This window comes from Epinephelus moara, chromosome 14 (assembly GCF_006386435.1).
Source record: "Epinephelus moara isolate mb chromosome 14, YSFRI_EMoa_1.0, whole genome shotgun sequence".
In the NCBI taxonomy this organism is placed as follows: domain Eukaryota; kingdom Metazoa; phylum Chordata; class Actinopteri; order Perciformes; family Serranidae; genus Epinephelus; species Epinephelus moara.
The window spans coordinates 34450175-34468562 of NC_065519.1; the positions used below are offsets into that span (position 1 = coordinate 34450175).

The 18388-nt window shown below is 41.4% G+C and overlaps 1 protein-coding gene across 2 annotated transcripts in view; it reads left to right on the top strand.

The window, feature by feature from the left end:
- Positions 1–1600: 1600 nt before the first annotated feature.
- LOC126400691 (peroxidasin) overlaps positions 1601–18388 on the top strand; it is a 65685-nt gene continuing 48897 nt past the window's right edge. For both annotated transcript variants that reach the window (XM_050061590.1, XM_050061591.1), the window contains exons 1-2: positions 1601–1858; positions 17462–17533. In XM_050061590.1, coding sequence (XP_049917547.1) covers positions 1674–1858; positions 17462–17533 — 257 coding nt within the window. In that variant the 5' untranslated portion in view covers positions 1601–1673. The remainder of the gene's footprint in view (positions 1859–17461; positions 17534–18388) is intronic.

Here is an 18388-nt window from a genome sequence, read left to right on the forward strand (position 1 = left end):
CCGTTTTCTTGAGGAAGAGGTGTTTCGGGATTGGATGTCTTCTCTTCTTCGGCTGGCAGTAGTCATCTTGGGAGAAGCGAGCACTGCAGACCCGATGGTCTGCAAGGCGCAGTGTCTGGACAGGAGTGTTAGCATCCATTTGTAGCACAACTAGCCACAACTTCAGCATCTCGCCGTCCGATAATGGCAGCCTATGAAAGCTGTACAGGGTGTTGCGCGACATCCTGTTCTTGCAATTCGGCTAAGCACAAACACGAACCATTGTTTTCAATTGATGCAGTAAAACTCTCAACTGTACTCCGGGACAACCAGCGCCACTCTGAGCAGCGCTCAGCATGGCTCCTCTGCTTTCTTCCGGCAACAAGCAAGGCTCTCGTGAGATGACGTCACAGCCCAGAGGTAAGGGAAACGCTTAGTATGCTATCTACAGAGATAGCACTGGCGATCTGAACCGGTCAGTGGTGAAAAAAAGCACTTTTAATGCGCAAACTTATACGGGACGCATTTGCCCCTGTTACCGTTTTAGCTCGTTTAGCGGAAGCCGACTGCATCCGCCTCCCTCAATACTGAACCAATTTTAAAACGAGTTGTACCTATGAATCATACGCACACATACACATGGGGAAATAGGACCCAGGTTGAAAAATACCAAAGTTATCCTTTAAGCAGAATGAAGTGTAAGATCAAGTAAACCCAAAATGTGATGTCATCATATGAGGACACAGGAAGGATATCATTTTAGGTCAAACCCACAGGCAGCCAATTGAGAGGGTCTAAAGAGCTGCATATGGCTCCAGAGCCACAGGTTGTCTACCCCTGCACTAAGGAAACAAGCAGCTAAAAAGCAGGGAAAGCATGGCAGAAAAGTTGGACAATCTTTTTTTTAACGAATAGCCACAGGTTACATTAATGATTTAATGGATGAATGACTGAATTGATAAATGGATTTAACCATTTATAAACGAATAAAACATGACTGTCCCATTTTACCTTAGCCTACTAGCGGTCCCATTTTACCTGAACATGTCACCAGAGTAAGGTAGGGGTCCATGATGTGTTTGAAAGTTCCTAAAAGATCTCACTTAGCAACAGATTGCCTGTAAAAAGAAATATAGGCTATAGCAGAGAACCATAACAAGTCGTAAAGTGTCTTAAATTAGTCTTCACAGTTTATGGTGGTTTTCTTGGTGATCTACCAGAAAGTGTCTTTAATTCCCTGACTTCACCCTATGTTCCGAAACCAAAAATCTATATCAACCCATATCCAAAAATGTGCTCCAGGACATTTTGAAATTAAACATAGGTCTCCAAATTGCGCTTTTTGTTGGCGTTACAACAAACTTTCGGATTATGACAAGTTGCAAAGGGTGTACTCCACCAAATTATGGGATTTAGGAAATGATTTATAGGTGCAAACAGCAGATCGTATGTAGGCTATATAGTTTAGGATAAATACGTTTCTAATTATCTCCCTGAATGACGTTTTTTACTTCCCTTTTCTGGGACTGTATTAACACACTGCCCCACTTCTCTCCCTCTCTCTCTCTCTCTCTCTCTCTCTCTCTCTCTCTTTCGCTCTGTCTCCGTGCCTCTGCAGACTCAGGCTGAGTTGCTGGGAGTGTGTGTGAGAGGGGCAGCTGGCGGTCTGTGCTCTGCTCGGCTCACTGCTAGCAATGGCGCTGCGAGCTGGCCAGCTCTTTTCTCCGTGTCTACTCGCGGTGGCTTTGTTACTGCTCGCCAGCGGACCACAGTCTGTGCTTTGTTGTCCGAGTCGCTGTTTATGTTTCCGAACCACCGTGAGATGTATGCATCTAAACTTGGAAACCGTACCAGCAGTTTCTCCTCAGACCACCATTCTGTAAGTAGCCTTTTCCTTCAATCTAACGGGAACCGAGCCTCTAGGCACACCGGACGGGAATGCAATGAGTGCTTCAAGCCTGTGCATTTTTTCCACATCTAAGCCCCTTGGTAAAGTTATAACAGATGGGATTCTTTGCGTGAATTGATCACAGTGTTAAAACCAACTTTTTAAATTGTTAAATCACTGATTTAAGTTGAAATTTGAACAAAGGCTTGTGGAAACCATAGGTCCTGTGGTAGAGCAGAGGTTATTGCAGTGTCTCAGAAAGTTTTCTCAAAGTTATGACACCTGCCAGTGGGTTCAGCTGTTGGCTGTAGAGGTTAATGAACAGGGTTTTTAGGGTCACACAGCTGGTGAAGTAAGCCGCAAGCAATGTGGAGGGTCAGGCTCTTCAGTAGAGGTCCCTGCATGAGAGAGCTTGTATGAGGAACTGCAACAGTCTCCTCCATCTCCTTCATGGAGACATGCACTGATGAATTCTAATGAAACATAGACAGGGTAGAAGCAAAAGTTCGGTTAGATTTGATTGACGCCCAAGTCTTGTACAGCAGACTTCACTGGGTGTGTTGTCATGTTTTGTGGAAGTGTTTACCTAATTTCCATGCAGGAAATATCCTTGTTCAAGGTCAAGCTGGCTTTTAACAATGGATCTTTGCACCGCATTGTGATAGAGATACAATGTGGAGCAGTTTCTGGAGCTGCTTCCTTCTCTGTAGTCAGTAAAGCTATCATTGTGCATGCGTGGGCTTTGTTGCACAGGTTAAACTCCATGTTTGACTTTCCCTCTGAGATGAAAGGAAGGAAATACTTGTCACTTGACAGGCACTTGTGAATGTGTCCTGGTTGTCAGGAGCACTCTGATGCAGTCACCCAACTAAACAATTTCCTTTTTGATGTAGCTGGCCACAGTTTCTCAGAACTGCAGTGAGAGAAGACAAAGCTTCAGATCTGTCCAGTCTCCCAAATATGTGGCACCCTTTGTCTTTAATTGGCCACTGCAATCTTGTTGTGTATTTCAGTCCATAATGCATGGACCTATAAATAACCTCATTCAGCCTGTAAGCAGGGGGACAAAGGGGCAACTCAGCCTGCCTGTACCACAGAAGTATGAATTAGCCTTGTCCTCTCCCATCTGGGGTCAGCCCACAGCCTTGAAGGGCGCCCATGGTGCGGCCCTGCCCAGATACCCCCGAAGGAAAGATGAAAGTCAGCCCTCCACCACAGCAATGAAAGGATTGTTTAGGTCTTCTGTAGGATGTGTCTAAATCTGTTCGAGGGCTGATCAGAGCAGGAGAGCATGCTGTGGTTTCCCAGAAGCTTTCATGCTGGCGAGCTTTGAAGCAGCAGCCACTTGTCGCTTTTCCCCCTTGCCCTGCTGTCATGTCAGGACATGAACACGGTTCCTACCTAGCCTTCCCTCATTCTGCTGTATAAAATGTTCAACACATACTGGTCGTCTGCAGCAACCTTGAGCTTACCAAAGCGTTGTGTCCCTGCAGTTTGTGGTCTGTTTGTTGTCACTAATCAAATTAAGATTAGGTCAACGTGCAGTGAACACGTGTTTTAGCACAGAAGTTGTATGTAGGGGAATGTACAGCTTCTAACAGAAGTGTGTTTTGATGTTTGGTTAGCTTTTGAGCAGTACTGTGGCAACTAAGGTCCTTAAGGTTCAAGCTTTTCCTCTATATCCTGAGGGTTTCGCAGGATTAAGTAATAGTGGATAAAGATTTTGTTTTTGTATAGACACTTGACCTGTAGCTATGCGCTGTATAGGTACAGGCACGGCATTCCTCCTTCCACCAGGCAGCATGCCATTCTAGGAATTTAAAATGATACTATCGTAGGAATGTGAGATGATCTGCCATATAAACCCTCAGCAGAGATAGTGTAATCTGATGAAAAGATAAGGCACATGCTCACTTTATATACTCCCACCTATCTATTTATTACATTTTTCTCTATAGGTATAACTTTAGAGCTTTATGCTCATCAGCTTCATTTCGATCAATTACATTTGTGATTGAATTGTCCCTTATTATCATCTCAATCCTTTAGTTGCGCACATCAGGGTTTTTTTCCAGGCCACAACTTAGCATAGGGAAAGCACAACACAGGGAGAGTTGTTGCTTGTCTTTGTTGTGTCTGTTGGAATTTTGAAATTTATATGAAGGCATTTTCTATCCTTTAGATGACTAAAAAACACTTGGATGGTCCACATTAGATTCCAATAGACTAGAAAATCCTGAGCAGAATATGTTTGTATCCATGAAAAATCAATCACTATATATTTGCATCTATATTAGAAAACACTGTCCAGATAACGAAGGTGCCTGACCTGACAGTTGTTTTTATGTAGTTTCAAATAGTGAATGTTATTGTCTTGAAACACCAAACATCTCCTTCTGTTTCCTCCGAGCCACTGCAGTAGAGAATAAAAAGTCTTGGCTCAGACGTTGTACTGCACGTGGGCTTTGTGCCAAGAGCTTTTCTACATGACACTTGGACCAAGAAACATGGCCATTTTTTCCCCAGATTTTTTGGGTTCTTTCTGGCCTACATTTGTTTTTCAGCTGTTTTCTCTAAGGACTTTCTGTTTGAGGCATGATAGTAAATTGCGTTTCCTCTCTCTAATGTCACTGCAGCTTATCTTCCCAGGGATTTGCTGGGGTTGGAGAAATGATTACTTTTACATTAGCATTATTTTGCCAACATCAAATATAAATTGTTTTTTGCTGGTATTACTTTAGCAGCTCAAGAAAAAGGCTCAACATAGCAAGTCTTCCATCTTTGTACGACATGCAGTATCAAAGCTTGTCAGTGTAACAGAGGATTTTTATTTCATAAGTCAGGAGCTCTGTGGTTCATATTTGGACATCTTGGCTGTTTGCTTGTTATGATTTCCAAACATATTTTTTCTTGTTTTCTTGTCTTTAAGTGTGTCACTGTGTGATGTAACAAACAAGAAAAAAAATTGTTTCAACATTGTGACCCTGGAGCCAAACTCTACACATATGCATGCTGAGAATGCTGTGAATCTGCACTAGGTCACTATGTGGCTTGTTATTGTCTTTCATACTTCTGCAATTCAACATAGTGCTTGTATCCCAATGTATGCTGTTATTTAGCTGGTTTCTTGTATAGTGGGATGAATGAGGTTCTTAAACACAGTTACTGTAAACAGCCATTAAGATACGGCGTACTTCCCAGAAGTTTGCAGATAGTTAAAAAGATGTGGTTGTTCAGTGTGGGGCTAGCCTTCAGTCCATTAGCTGTGTGTGCTGGAGGAATGGCACTGTTGAATGGAGTGAGTGTCCAGATCATGAGTGAAATCTGGTGTTTGTGGGTGCAGGAAGGCTGGTGAGTCAATTTAGCAGGGTTTGGTGTCCCAGTGTTACTCACAGATGTACAAAGAGAACTGTATACAGCGTCGGAGGCGGGGCCCCATTTGTTTCTATGAAAGTTCCTCAGTGGCACATGAAGCCCAAAAAGTTTGGCTTCCTAGTGTAAAACTACCCAGATCATTGGGCCCGTAGAGCACGCACACCAGAGACTTTTGCTGGCCATACAGCTAAGTTACACCAACCAAGCAGTTAACTTCCGGTTTAGCCTTCTGCTAAGTTAAATGGTGATAAAATGATTTAATTGTGCAGTTCTTTTAGACTTGCATCTAATCCTGATAGTGAAACTAGTCATTTCACAAGGATTGTGACACTTGAAAAAATGTATCCACTAATTTACCCACACAGTGGTCACAATGAGAAAAAGTATTTTTTGGGCAAATGGCATCATGTAAAAGACCGGGAAGTTGTAATTCCACGGTTTGGCCACTGTGTCAAATTGGCCTTAACACCCAACGCTGCTTGTGGGGGCTTGGTGTCACCCGGTTGTAGACTTGACTGGTAATGGCTGTGATAAGCAGACACATTTTTGTGGCAGCCTCCTTTGAGGCCTCCTTTAACTCTACCTGACGGTGAGCAGCCAGCCATTGTTGCCCGACTAAATGTCTTAATGTGTTGTACCCCCTCACCCTGCTCACGGCCCAAAACAGTGGCCTGGTCTGACTGAGTAACAGTGTTAGTGAGTCAGGGAGGGAAAGTGGAGTTCCATTGTGTGGAATTTGCTGCAGTCAGGCTTTGTGAGGCGCTCAGTCTCTGCAGCATTATGGAATGCAAAGCCAGAAATCCCCAAAGCTTCGCTCATTTGCACAGGGAGATTGGGCCCAAGATAGTTGTTGAAAGGAACTCCACTGGCCCCTTCCTGTGCCCATCCAACGCAGGACAGCTGGTGAATTTTGGGGAACACTGGTTCAGATTTCTTCAAAATTAATTTTTGAAAAGATACCCTGAATAAATGTAGAATTCTGGTTATTTCAAATCTGGCCATTACTAGTCATATTGATAATAGATGATAATAGATAAATAATTGCATTTTAAAGCTTACTGCACTGCAGACATCTGTGTACAGCCAGCTCTGATGGAACGGTTCTTCATGAAGGGCCAAGACAACTTCTAACAAATGAACTCTAAAAACACATGAAGCAAAATGAGAATAGTTGAGTCTTTTTGTGATTAGTGTACTGATGCCTTTCATTGTCTTATTAGTTGTATTTTTGCCTATAAAGCAAATTGTAAGGTGTTTCAGAAATGTAGCAAAGAGAAGTGCTACATAAAGTTATAATTCCATTATTAAACTGACAGCTAAAAGACTGTAGTGGTAATTTGATATTGTTTTTGGCAGCTTCACTAACCCACACCTCATGTTTTGAATTGATGAATCCACTAATGCAGTCCGGTACATTTACATTCAGAATGACCTGTTATACTCTGTGATATAACCTCAAAGAGATAGAGGATCATTGGCCAGGATGATGGACTGTTAAATTTATCTGGCACTGAATTGTGGACAGCAATATTGAGCAAACTATAAGTACTGTGGGTGTTACTATCTTCAATGTAAAGTTTTGGGTTTGACTTGTGTTGGTCCTGTGGAGAGCAGTGCATCCAGCTGTAGCCATACTGAGTGATGCAATTGCAAGCAAAAAATAAATGACAAAATTATGAAGTCAATCAAATGCTATGATAGAACAAGGAAAAAAGGCCCAGTAGGACTGTGACTGGAGCTCAGTTGTTGCTGACAGATGGAGCTACAGCTTATGAAAAGTCCTTCATGCATCACTATTAATGTTTGTGGCCACTTGCTCACCATTTCCAGCTGATGCTATGATGATCTGAGCAAACCTAGATGAGGCAGAGGTTAAATAAATGCACTGTAGGATTTTGATAGGCTCTTACTGTGTACCAGCACTCCCTTGACAAGAAACAAATCCTTGTCATTTTTACACAGGATGTGCTTTGCAGAGAACTATTGCAGCCATGTTTGGAGATCCTGGTTGACTGTTCCTCCAACCAAGCGAGGAGCCAGCCATGTTCTTGTTTAACTGAGAATGACTCACGCACGCCCGAGAGTCCTTGGCAAGCCCACTTGGGCATGTGTCACAAAGCCAAACGACTCCCCCTGACTAGAGAGGGAGAGAATGAGAGGAGAGGTCCACACATGGCATTCAGATGCTGGTTGAATTGGGCAGTGGCCAGGTTCGCTCGTCGTCCTGGCTCAGACAAGAATTTACAGAAACCTCTTTAGAAATTTTCCTTGCAGCTACAGTCCCCATTTGAACACTTTGGCATCATATCATTTTTGTGTGCTTTGTAAATACACAGATCAGATCAAACTTAGAAGTATGGTAAATGCCATGGTTGCAGTTATTTGCTAGGTCTGTCACAATAATTACATTATCTACTTATTGAGGTCATGAAAAGTTATTAAGGTCACGTCCATATATCATACAATCTTGCCCCTGGGTTTACATGTGTGTTTGTTTACGTGAGAATGTCACCAATATCTTAGCCAACACAATGCCAGAAATAACAGCAGGGTTTTCCCGACCGTAATAAGACTTGGACACAGCGCCTAAGCTTTTTTCACGGTGCCTAAGCTGAATGAACAGGAAAAAAAACAACTATGCTGAGACACGTTTTGCTGTCCTTCCTGGTTGCTCTACTTCTGTCCTCTCATCTGCTCTGTGTCTCACACACCCAGACACACACACACACACACACACACACACACACAGCAACAGTGAACCAGGTCAAGTGGATCCAGCACAACAGTCAACACGCTAATAGGTGTTTTTCCCGACGGCCACTGACCAGCCAAAAAATTTGAAAGACTAGGTCCAAATAGACTTGGTTTCAAAGCTGCACTCCACAACTCTGATTGGAAACATTTTGGGTTTAGCTGACTGAGAGAGGAGAGTCCATTAATGTGAATGATCTCATGTCTAACTTATAGCTAATATGTTGTTACTTCGCACATTAACAAAGTCCTAACCATTGAGAAGCAGGATTAGCAGTATATTGCCTTTAAGAAGTGACTCTCTATACCCCTGTGCCAAATATTTGATATTTAAGTTTCTGTTAACAGAGCCAAAGAGTCAATTTTATTAATTGTTTTGGTTGTGTGGTTTTACTTATGTAGTCAAAGTAGTTATGGTGACAGGCCTAGTATATGCACAGCAGTGACAGTGCCAGATAGTTTTTTGTTACTAGTGCTATGAGAGTCATTGATTGTTTAGCAAGTGCAATCCTGTTTGCCCATCAGTTTCCTTCACACATGGATTTCTGAGCAGTAACACACACTTATATATACATCACAGCAATAGTCTGACAGTCCAGCTACAAACTCTGTGAGCATTGATCCAGCATAATAGTCAGCACCTACAAACATTTACCACCTACAGTGCACATATTCAGCTCTTTGAAGTGCAGGGTTTTGGTACTGCCTACTGCTTTTAACGTTGAGGTTGGCTATATTCTTCATTCTCACCATTATTTGCAGGATTTGGTGGACTCATTTTGTTGTTGAAGCTGGGTCTACCACCGGGCCATTTCTCTGTGGCTCAGCACAGCTATTCCCTTTTGGTGGTGCGACTGGTCATAGGTTCACTGGTTTCTTTAGGTTTTCCTTCAGCTTTCTCCTCACTGGATTTTTAGAGAATAGGGAGTTCAAATCACTTGTGCTGAGTCCAGATACTTGAGCAGCATCACTAATTGTGGGCGGCAGTAGTTCAGTCCATAGGGACTTGGCTTGGGAACCGGAGAGTCATCTGTTCAAGTCCCAGTACAGACCAAATATAGAGCAGTAGCTGGCGAGGTGCGAGATTGCCTCCTTGAGCAAGGCACTGAACCTTCAACTACTTGGGGAGCCTGTCCATGGACAGCCCCTTTGCTCTGACATGTCTCCATTTAAAGCATGTGTATAGGTCCTGTTGTGCTTGTGTGTGTATTTCAGGCCTGTGTGTATGTAACATGTTAGTACCAACAGGGTGAAAATATTGAATTTTCCCTTGGGGATTAATAAAGTATGTCTTTTTCTCTTTCTATCCTATGGGGGACAGCTAATTAGTAAGGATGCACCGATTTTGAAATTCTGGGCAGATACCGATGTTTGAAATAACAGTTTGGTTGATAGTTGAAACAATACTGATGTGTTAATATCATTGTATATTTTATTTTTTTGTTGTTATTTATTCCCCCTTTTGTGCTAGGGAAAATCTAAACCATAAATAACTAACTAAACAGTTTTTCAGTACAGTATCTTTGAATGAGCACAAATTCAATCATACAAATATATTAAACAACCTTTAATATGACCTTTTACATGAAAAACATCTTTAAAAAATCTGCTTCAAAGTCCTTTACTATAATTCCCTCTATAATGTCTATTTTATATTGCTGTGAAAACAACACATTTCTCTTTCAAACAACTGTATTGAAGTTTATCACCAAAACCTATATTAAGATTACATTGAACACATCACAAGAACATTATAATTTACCTTTGCCCAATCATCATTTTTACTGAGTAAGAGATTGAACGCGATGTAATGAAACTCAGTGCAACCTCCGTGAGCGGTTAGTTGAGGCCACTGGCTGCCAACAACATTAACTAGCTCTCATTCTGTAGATGTCAACACAGATTCCTTGTTCACAGTGTCATATTGTCAGGGAAACAATACGGTGTGTCCTCTGACACAATGAAAGTGAGTTCACCTTGTCCTTTCGTCCCAAAGGCGTCCATGGGAAGATCTCTGTTTGTTTCAAACATGTATTCTATTGTCCCTGGGACGCCGGCTGCTACGAGCCATCTCATTACACAACACTAGATCACAGAGCCCATTTGCCAAACAGTCACTGTATTCTTCTTAAACCTGCTCATTAATCTAAGTTTGATGCAATTAGTCTGGAGACCTGCTTTTTAGCCTTTCAATGTCATCTCATTTGCAACTAGGCTGATGATGAATATCAGCTCATACTGATGTTCAGCTGATAAATCATTGCATACCTACTAATGAACACAATGCGAATATGATGATGATCATGTAGAGCAGTGAATAATTAAATACACCAGACAAGGGTGATATCTTGGCAGTGCCCTGCTTGGTGTTTCAGTGTGTACAGGGAAAACAGAGCTTTTCCAAAATGATATCATACGCCCGTTCAGTGATGGTCAGGAACTGTGTGCCACAGTGTCGGTTAAGAAATCACTTCTGTCTCAGCGATCATTCATTTTAAATGCCAACATAGCTGAACGCACAGCAGAGCTGCTGTCATCAATCCTGGTTTTTTGGTGATGATCAGACGACATTGCAATTATAAAATAAGAATTTCAAAAAGAGCTGTCACTCAGCATAGTAATCAGCTGTGTTGAGTCACAGGCAGAGCCTGTGTGGCAGCAAAGGACACAACTATCTGTCCTCTTACTTTTTCTGTAATCACATATTTTAAACACAGATGTGGCTGATCATACAACACAGCTGTTGTCATTAAACAGTGCTTATGCTGATTTTATCAAATGATGACAAAGCATGAAATAATGATTTGGTGAGCAGGACTGTCTGTCCTACTCCTTACCCTATGCTGTCTGTGATGCACATCTTTTTTGTTTGCCAAGTTTTCATATTGTTCATGTTCACAAACGTCTCTAAAAAAACTGATCTGTAAACACTCATGCGGATGCAAATAGTTTTCACATGAATACAGCATTTTAAAATATAGATGGCTTCATTTAGACCTGAGTAAAGTTGCTGGCAAGTTAACACATTGACCAATAAGTACCGTAATTCCCCTGTGTGGGGCCAGAGTTAGCCTGTCCCTAAATCACCTCAGTGAACTCACTGGACCTACAGTTCTATCTCAGACACACAGTGTGCCCAAAACACTGCAGGCAGATTGTCAGCATTGTCTAGTCTAAATAGGTCATCCTAATTATCTTTTGAGAAATGTAAGGCTTGAGTTTAGTTTATGCCAGAAAGCAGCAGTGCAAACAAAGTAACCTAATGATAAAATCATGCATTCAGTCTTTTGAAAAGTACTGTAATAAGCTCTCTCTAGGAATACATCTTTGGACTGTTCTCATTTTTATTTAAAAATAAATTTCCCTGTCTTTGTTGTCTCTGTTATCATCAGCATGGCATGTTAAATTATAAGCCGACCATCCTGTGTGGGTAAATGACAAATTTCTTTGTTCTTAAAAATAGCCTAAATCAAATGATCTTTTGTTCTGCCCTCACGGCATTAATGCTATTTGTGTCACATTCCCATGGCTCCTTCATTACTGAGCCAGGGAAGCTGTTCACTTTCAGGCTTTTTGTTTAGGCAATACCCAGAATAGTCTGTCAGCCCCTCTGCAGCATAGTTAGCCATGTTGTTTTAAAGTTCCCTCTGGCTCAGTGCCACCATAACTCATTAATGGTAGTTAATAGACTCCTTTAATAAGTCCCGGAACAAATATCGTAAAATGTTCTGCAGTATGAGCTCATTTTCTGTGACAACATCCCAGCGGTCTATGCTCACTCAGGGAACTATTCGCTGTAGCATGTCCCACAAATGCCTTGTTTACTAAATGTCCTCCAAACATACCACTGCTTTCCGGTTCCTTGATCAGAAACCACCACAAAGCAGCTTTATAGACCATCTTGTTCCTCTGACGAAGTATTGTCATTACTTCCTGTTTAATTGTAGTGTAACAATTGTGGGTGTTGCTTTCATGCTTGGAACAGTAGCGCTGGTATTAGTGTAGATCTTGTGAATTAGTATCATGAACAACAGCCCTTATTCTTTCAGTAGGGGATGAAGTGTGATCTGTTATTATAAGTGATGTGTTTGTGGAACAAATCACTGTCTCCGGGTCATGATGGATGGGAAGGGTCAGATTCTGGCACATACACAATGTTTTTATTAGCAGATCCTCAGACAAACACACAGTACTGTCCAGAGTGCCAGTGCTGCCATTCTGTGATCAAAGGCCAGTTTTCAGTCTCACTGCAAGTCTGATAGCACTGGTGGGATACATCGGTGCTGATGTCATCAGCCCTAATACTCCACCCCGGTCAGCTGAGCCTCTTTTTACCTTCTATCGACAGCTGATGCTTTAAACACACCCTGCTGCCACAGACAACACTCTGCTTGACCTTATTTAGCCTTCTCTACAAAGAAACACAGTCATCTCAACCATGAAAGTGAGACACACACACACACACACACACACACACACACAGCCAAAATAACAGCTATCAACCAGGACTGGTTCAGTTATTCACCCAGGGTAGTCAGGGTAATAGCTTTAGAGGGTTTATATATATATATATATATATATATATATACATACATATATATGGTGACAATAGTTAGGCCTAGACCACAAGTGCTTGGGTTACTTTGGGAGCTTGGCTTTTTCCAAACATTTTGGCCTTTTGTCCATATGCAAACTGAGTTTTTGATCACTGAAAACAGACCTTTTGTAAAACTCCTTCCATGGTGAAGATGTTCAGAGACTCCGTTCTCAGTGTTGATGTGTTGATGTGTAGATGGGAGAAAGTCGGGTTTTGGCTTGTTATGTCAGAGTGTGTGCCTTTTGTGACGTGTCACATGAGAGGCAAAATTTCTGGCAAAAATGGCCAAACACGGCCAAAATAGTGCTGGCTCTAACCTCACGAACAGGACTGTTCACATGTTTACTAATAAGTGTGCAGTTAGGCTACCCTTCCAATACTTGGAGAAACAGAGGTGTAAGAATGCCCTATGGAGGTCACTACTTTTTTTTTCAGGCGGTTTAGGGTTATATTGCAGCCTGTTGGTGTCATGCTCTTGACAGCATTACAGTTTTGTTTTTGCATTGTCATTTGGACGAAGATATTTTTCATTAACAGTGTGTGTGTGAATGCGATTTTTTTTTTTTCCAAACAAAGGACGACGAACCCTGTTTTCAAAACTACCCATGTATGTGTGGACTAGTCCCTGTTTTCTTTCAACCTGCTGCTGTCAGTCCATAGTGTGTGTGTGTGTGTGTGTGTGTGTGTGTGTGTGTGTGTGTGTAGAGGATACTAAGCTAGTTCAAGTTAAAGCTTTGATTGGATCCTGTGAAAGAAGCATGACCCCTCATTTTACTTCCCTCAGGAGAAATCAGAACCATTGCTTTCATGTATGCACCTGAGATGGGTGCTGCCTGAACCAGCATGTAGCCCTGCTCTCCTGCTCCCCTCCTCCTCCTCCTCCTCCTCCTCCTCCTCCTCCTCAGAGCCTTCATCTCTTAGAGCTGGAGGCAGTTAGGCAGCACAGCCCCTGCCTCAGCATGTCGGGGCAGTGCACTCTGCACCCTGAGCCCGTTGCCTGGAGAGAGGTGTTTTCCTAAGGGTGCTGTATCGCTTCACCTCGCAGTGATCCCTGTTCTCTCCATGGAAGACCTTCACCCCTCTCTCCATTTAAATTGTCTTTGACAGGTCATTTTAGTGCTCCCAGTGCATCAAACCTGTTGATACTAAGCACTCTGGTTTAAACTTTCTGGTTGTGAGGTTTTCTGGTTTGGTCAAAGCTGTTGATTCATTTGATTTTGGGATCAGCTTTGCTCCAGTTTTATTGTCTTATCTTGACATTAAGAACTTGATGAAGTTTCTCACATACTGAAGATGGTGCCAGAAACAACAGCATCATCATAGCTGAAGGACGTTCCACACAAAGCATTTCAGTTGCAGAAAAGCTCTTTGAGTGAATTCTTGCTCAAGCTCACAGCCTATATATGAAAGGAAGTCAGCGTATGAAAAAGTTTGACTCACTTCGATTAGATCCATATGTGAAGGCTTTTACAGAGCCAATGACCCATAAACATTTCACTGGCTATGAAATCAGTTGATTTGGTTATTCAGGCCTCATTTTCACAGAACTACAAGTAATCAAAAACTCAGGAATGTATAACTTTATGGTGCTTTGCTTGTTGAGCATAAAGGGAAATAGACAAGATGAATGCTAAAACTAATGGATAAATACAGTGTGTAAAGAACCTTTGTATGCTTGGGGTGGATTTCATAGCAAGAAAGATTGTGTCAGACATAATTTAGCAGAAAAAGAGCCACTGATTTCAGGATTCTCCTCAGCCTGGCGTCTCGACAGTTTTGCATAATCATTGAAGTACGTTATGTCTGTGTGACCCAGTCTCAGAGTATTTACTTTGTAAGGGCATTGGCTAACAAGAATGCTGGTAGACAGTTCCAGCTGTTAGTGAGGGAGTTGGGCTTTCCAGAGGAGAACGGCTGTAGTTCTCCCTTTCCTCAGCACAGTGATAAATCTGCTTTGTGGTCCCACCCAAATGCTCTCTTCAACTCTTTGGCTGGAGGTGAAAGAGTAGGGATGCACCGATTTATCAGCAGAACATCAGTATCAGCTGATATTCATTGTGTTGACTGCCATCAGCCTTTCGGCAAATATGATGACCTTCACCAATGGCAGCAGCTGATGTTTTTCTGTTGTGTCGTCAGTTTGGTGCAGGCTAAAAAGCAAAGCTTGAGACTAACTGCCTCAAACTTAAACTAATGAGCAGGTTTAAGAAGAATACAATGACTGTTGGCAAATGGGCTCCATGATCTTAGTGTTGTGTGACGAGATGGCTAGTAGCAGCCAGCGTACTGGCATCCTTTGGACAATAGAATCTGTGTTTGGGACAGACGGAGATCTTCCCCAGAATGCCTTCAGGACGAAAGGACACCGTAAACTCAATACTGTCGTGTCAAAGGACGCACCCTATTGTTTCCCTGATAATGCAACACTGTGAACAATGAATCTGACATTCACAGAAGGAGCGCTAGTTAGCGTTAGCTGTTAGCAGTGGTGGCTGCTACTAATGGCTCACGGAGGTGACAATGAGTTTCATTAAGATGCATTTAAGCTTTACTCAGTAGAAGTGAGTATTGGGCAAAGGTAAATTATAACATTCTTGTGATGTGTTTAATGTAATCTTGTAAAATGTAGTTTTTGGTAAGAAACTTGAATAAATACAATTCTTTGAAAGACAATTTACTGATGTTTTCACAGCAATATAAAATAGATATTAGAAAGGGAACTGACCCTTTGCTAAGCCCCGCCCCTTTGTGATGTTCCGTCAAGCTGTCAGAACTAGCATGGAGCCCTCATCGTAACTAACTGAATTCCCTGAAGAAATATTATCAAATGTTTTAGGAAAAATTAAAAAAAAAAGATATTTCGGAGAGAGGCAGAAAGTGGGATCTACAACATGTGTTTGAAGGATATATCCAGGATGTCAAACTAACTTAGCAGCAAGAACAGGTTGAAAAGATAAACATAGGTAGAAGCCAAAGCCCTATAGGTTACAGATTACAGTGTAAAAGTGAACCACCACACTGCTGGCAATCAAGACAGAGGATAATGAATATAAAGGCAAACTTCGCTGAAATTCAGCCATCTGTGTGTCATCACAGTGTGTGCAGATAAACGGTGTCTGACTTTCCCTGTGCTGTCAGCAGCTGGACCTCCACCACTGAAACTTTGCTGCTGGACAGTGGGGAGTTCTGGGGTAAGCCAGTCACTGTTCATCGACACACACTTTGATGACACACAGCTGGTTTAATATTGGCAAAGTTTCCCTGCTTCTCTTCACTGAGTCCTGTACAGGGTAGGTCTTTATTAAGTGTTACAATCATGTCATACGGATTACTGTTAATTTGGCTCTTCCTGAGGTTTCTACCATTTTTCCCCCCGTTAAAGGGTTTTTATTTAGGGAGTTTTTCCTTATCAGCAGTGAGGGTCCAAAGGACAGAGGGATGTTGTATGCTGTAAAGCCCTCTGAGGCAAATTGTGATTTGTGATGTTGGGCTTTATAAATAAAATTGAATTGAATTAAAACAAAAGTAGTGTGTGTGTACATTCAGTAGGCTATATCTTCAGTAGTAGCTTGCTAACCCTACACATTTTTTAGGGTTTGATTTTGGTTTTGGAATATAATATAATGTCCCAGGCATAATGTTGAGCTCAGAATCCACAAAATCAGCATTGCATTAGATTGCATTAGAGTCTATAGGGCTCAGCTGTGTTGTTGTCGGACCTTTGTTGGAGCTGGCTGATACTTCACTATGATTGGCCAGTCTGCGTTTGAGGGGTGAGACTTAGCGCGGGGTCAGTTATGATTTATATGTATGGTAAAAAAGCCTTTGAAGTAGTTTTTTTTTTGATATATAAAAATATATTTTCGTGTGAGAGGTTATATTAAAGGTTGTTTCATAAATGTGTATGATTGAATTTGTGCTCATTCAAAAGTGGTGTAATGAAGGGCTTAATGATTTTCAAACAGTTCTGTTATTTTTTATAGTGCAAATATCTTTGATACAGAAAGGGAATAAATAACAACAAAATCAAAATAAACAATAGTATAAATGCATCAGTATTTGTACCACCTGTCAGCCAAATTGTTATTTTAAACATTGGTATCAGTATCGGCCCAGAATTTCAAAATCGGTGCACCCCTCAAAAGAGCGTAAATTGGTAGAGAGTGTGAATGCTTTAGGAGTAGTGGCTGACTGAAACGTTTTTTAAATGCACTCACTCTATTCATATGAATGGCTGGTTCCACTTACAGAATTTATCTTGTAAAAATACATTTAGCAAAAGGCTTAGTTGAAGATCAGATGACTTAGAGCTTAAGTTCCACAAACATAACATCACGGTTCAGATGAGATGTTCCAGTTTCGCATAACTTGTCATTCTGCGGCTTGTAATGCCACATGGGTTTAAGCATGATTTCACCTTCACAGGGCTATTTGCAGCATTAGGGTCTTTAGTTTGTCACTTTCATGGCACGCTAAGTCATTCTTTGTAAGACCAGTGAGTGATTAGTGCCATGTCAAACTATATTGTTGTCATTACGTAGCCTCTTTAAATTAGGAAGTTAAAGGAGTGAGATACTGAGACCTGTTGACTGCTGCGGCTTGCCTTGTGATTGTTATCTTTGGGGCAAATGTTATGCAAATCTGCCCTCATGATTAAAGCTTGACAAAGGAATTCTTGTGAAATGAGTAATGTGTCCAATTATCCTTCAGGATTATTACATGAAGGCTGTGCTGTGGATTTCAGTTCATGCAGATGTGTATTGCCTGCTTTCTAAACATTAGGAAATCTTCCCAGTGTAACTGTTGGATTTATGCACAGCTTTTCTCTGCAATGTACTTCATACTTTAATATGTTTCATTTTCCTCTACAGAGACCTGAGGTTCAACAAAATCAAGGATTTACAACCAGGTTCTTTCAGACGGTTAAAGAACCTCAACACACTGTAAGTCTTTGTCCCTGCTGTGAAAAACTTTTGTAGACATAGAGTATAAGCTCTTTTTCTGACATTATTCCCTGAATAATATCTAATAGTAATGATGTCCTGTTAGTGGGAAATTCTGTGAACTTAAGAGGACTACCAATGAAAATGAATCAAGCCCATTTCCTTAAAACAGCAATCTGCAGAATGATTGTCACTTCCCTAGAAAGTCCTGTTTGTATTACACACACAAGCAAATTCTTGCTCTGTTCTGCTGTGGTTTCACACATGTAGGCCAGCTCGTAATCTATGAGGAATTTATTTTTCCACTTCCACCCACAGGGCTATTTATCATATGTCCAGCCTGCTAGATGGTGCATTGCTAAGCTAATAAAGCAGATATGCTCCAAGTTTTTGTGTTTTTCATGGGCAACCCATTAGTTTAGTAAACCTTCTGTGCGGACAAACTCCCGCACACTGTCTAACTTGCAAAAAAAAATTTGCGGGGGTTGTCTGTAAATTGTTACCTCCTCGTCCCTCTCCTATGCACCTGTTTTAAAATAGATGTGCAAAGTGTTCTTGTGTTTTAGCTGCCTTTTTTAAAAATTTGAAGAAATAAGTGCATTCTTCAGCTTGTGTAGCCATGTAAGTATTAAGACTGTTCAGATGACTGCGAGAATCAATCAAAAACACCTCACCTTATTCAGATATTTGTCAACATTATTGAGATGCTTTCTCATCAGTGCCTGCTTTGGAAGACGAAGGTAAATATGCAAAAACAGAGTAAAAGCACTTTCACTAAAGGCGAAGATGTGTAGATCTATTTATGTATCCATAGTTAATAAACATGAGAATATGTGCAGGGCACGGACATAGTGG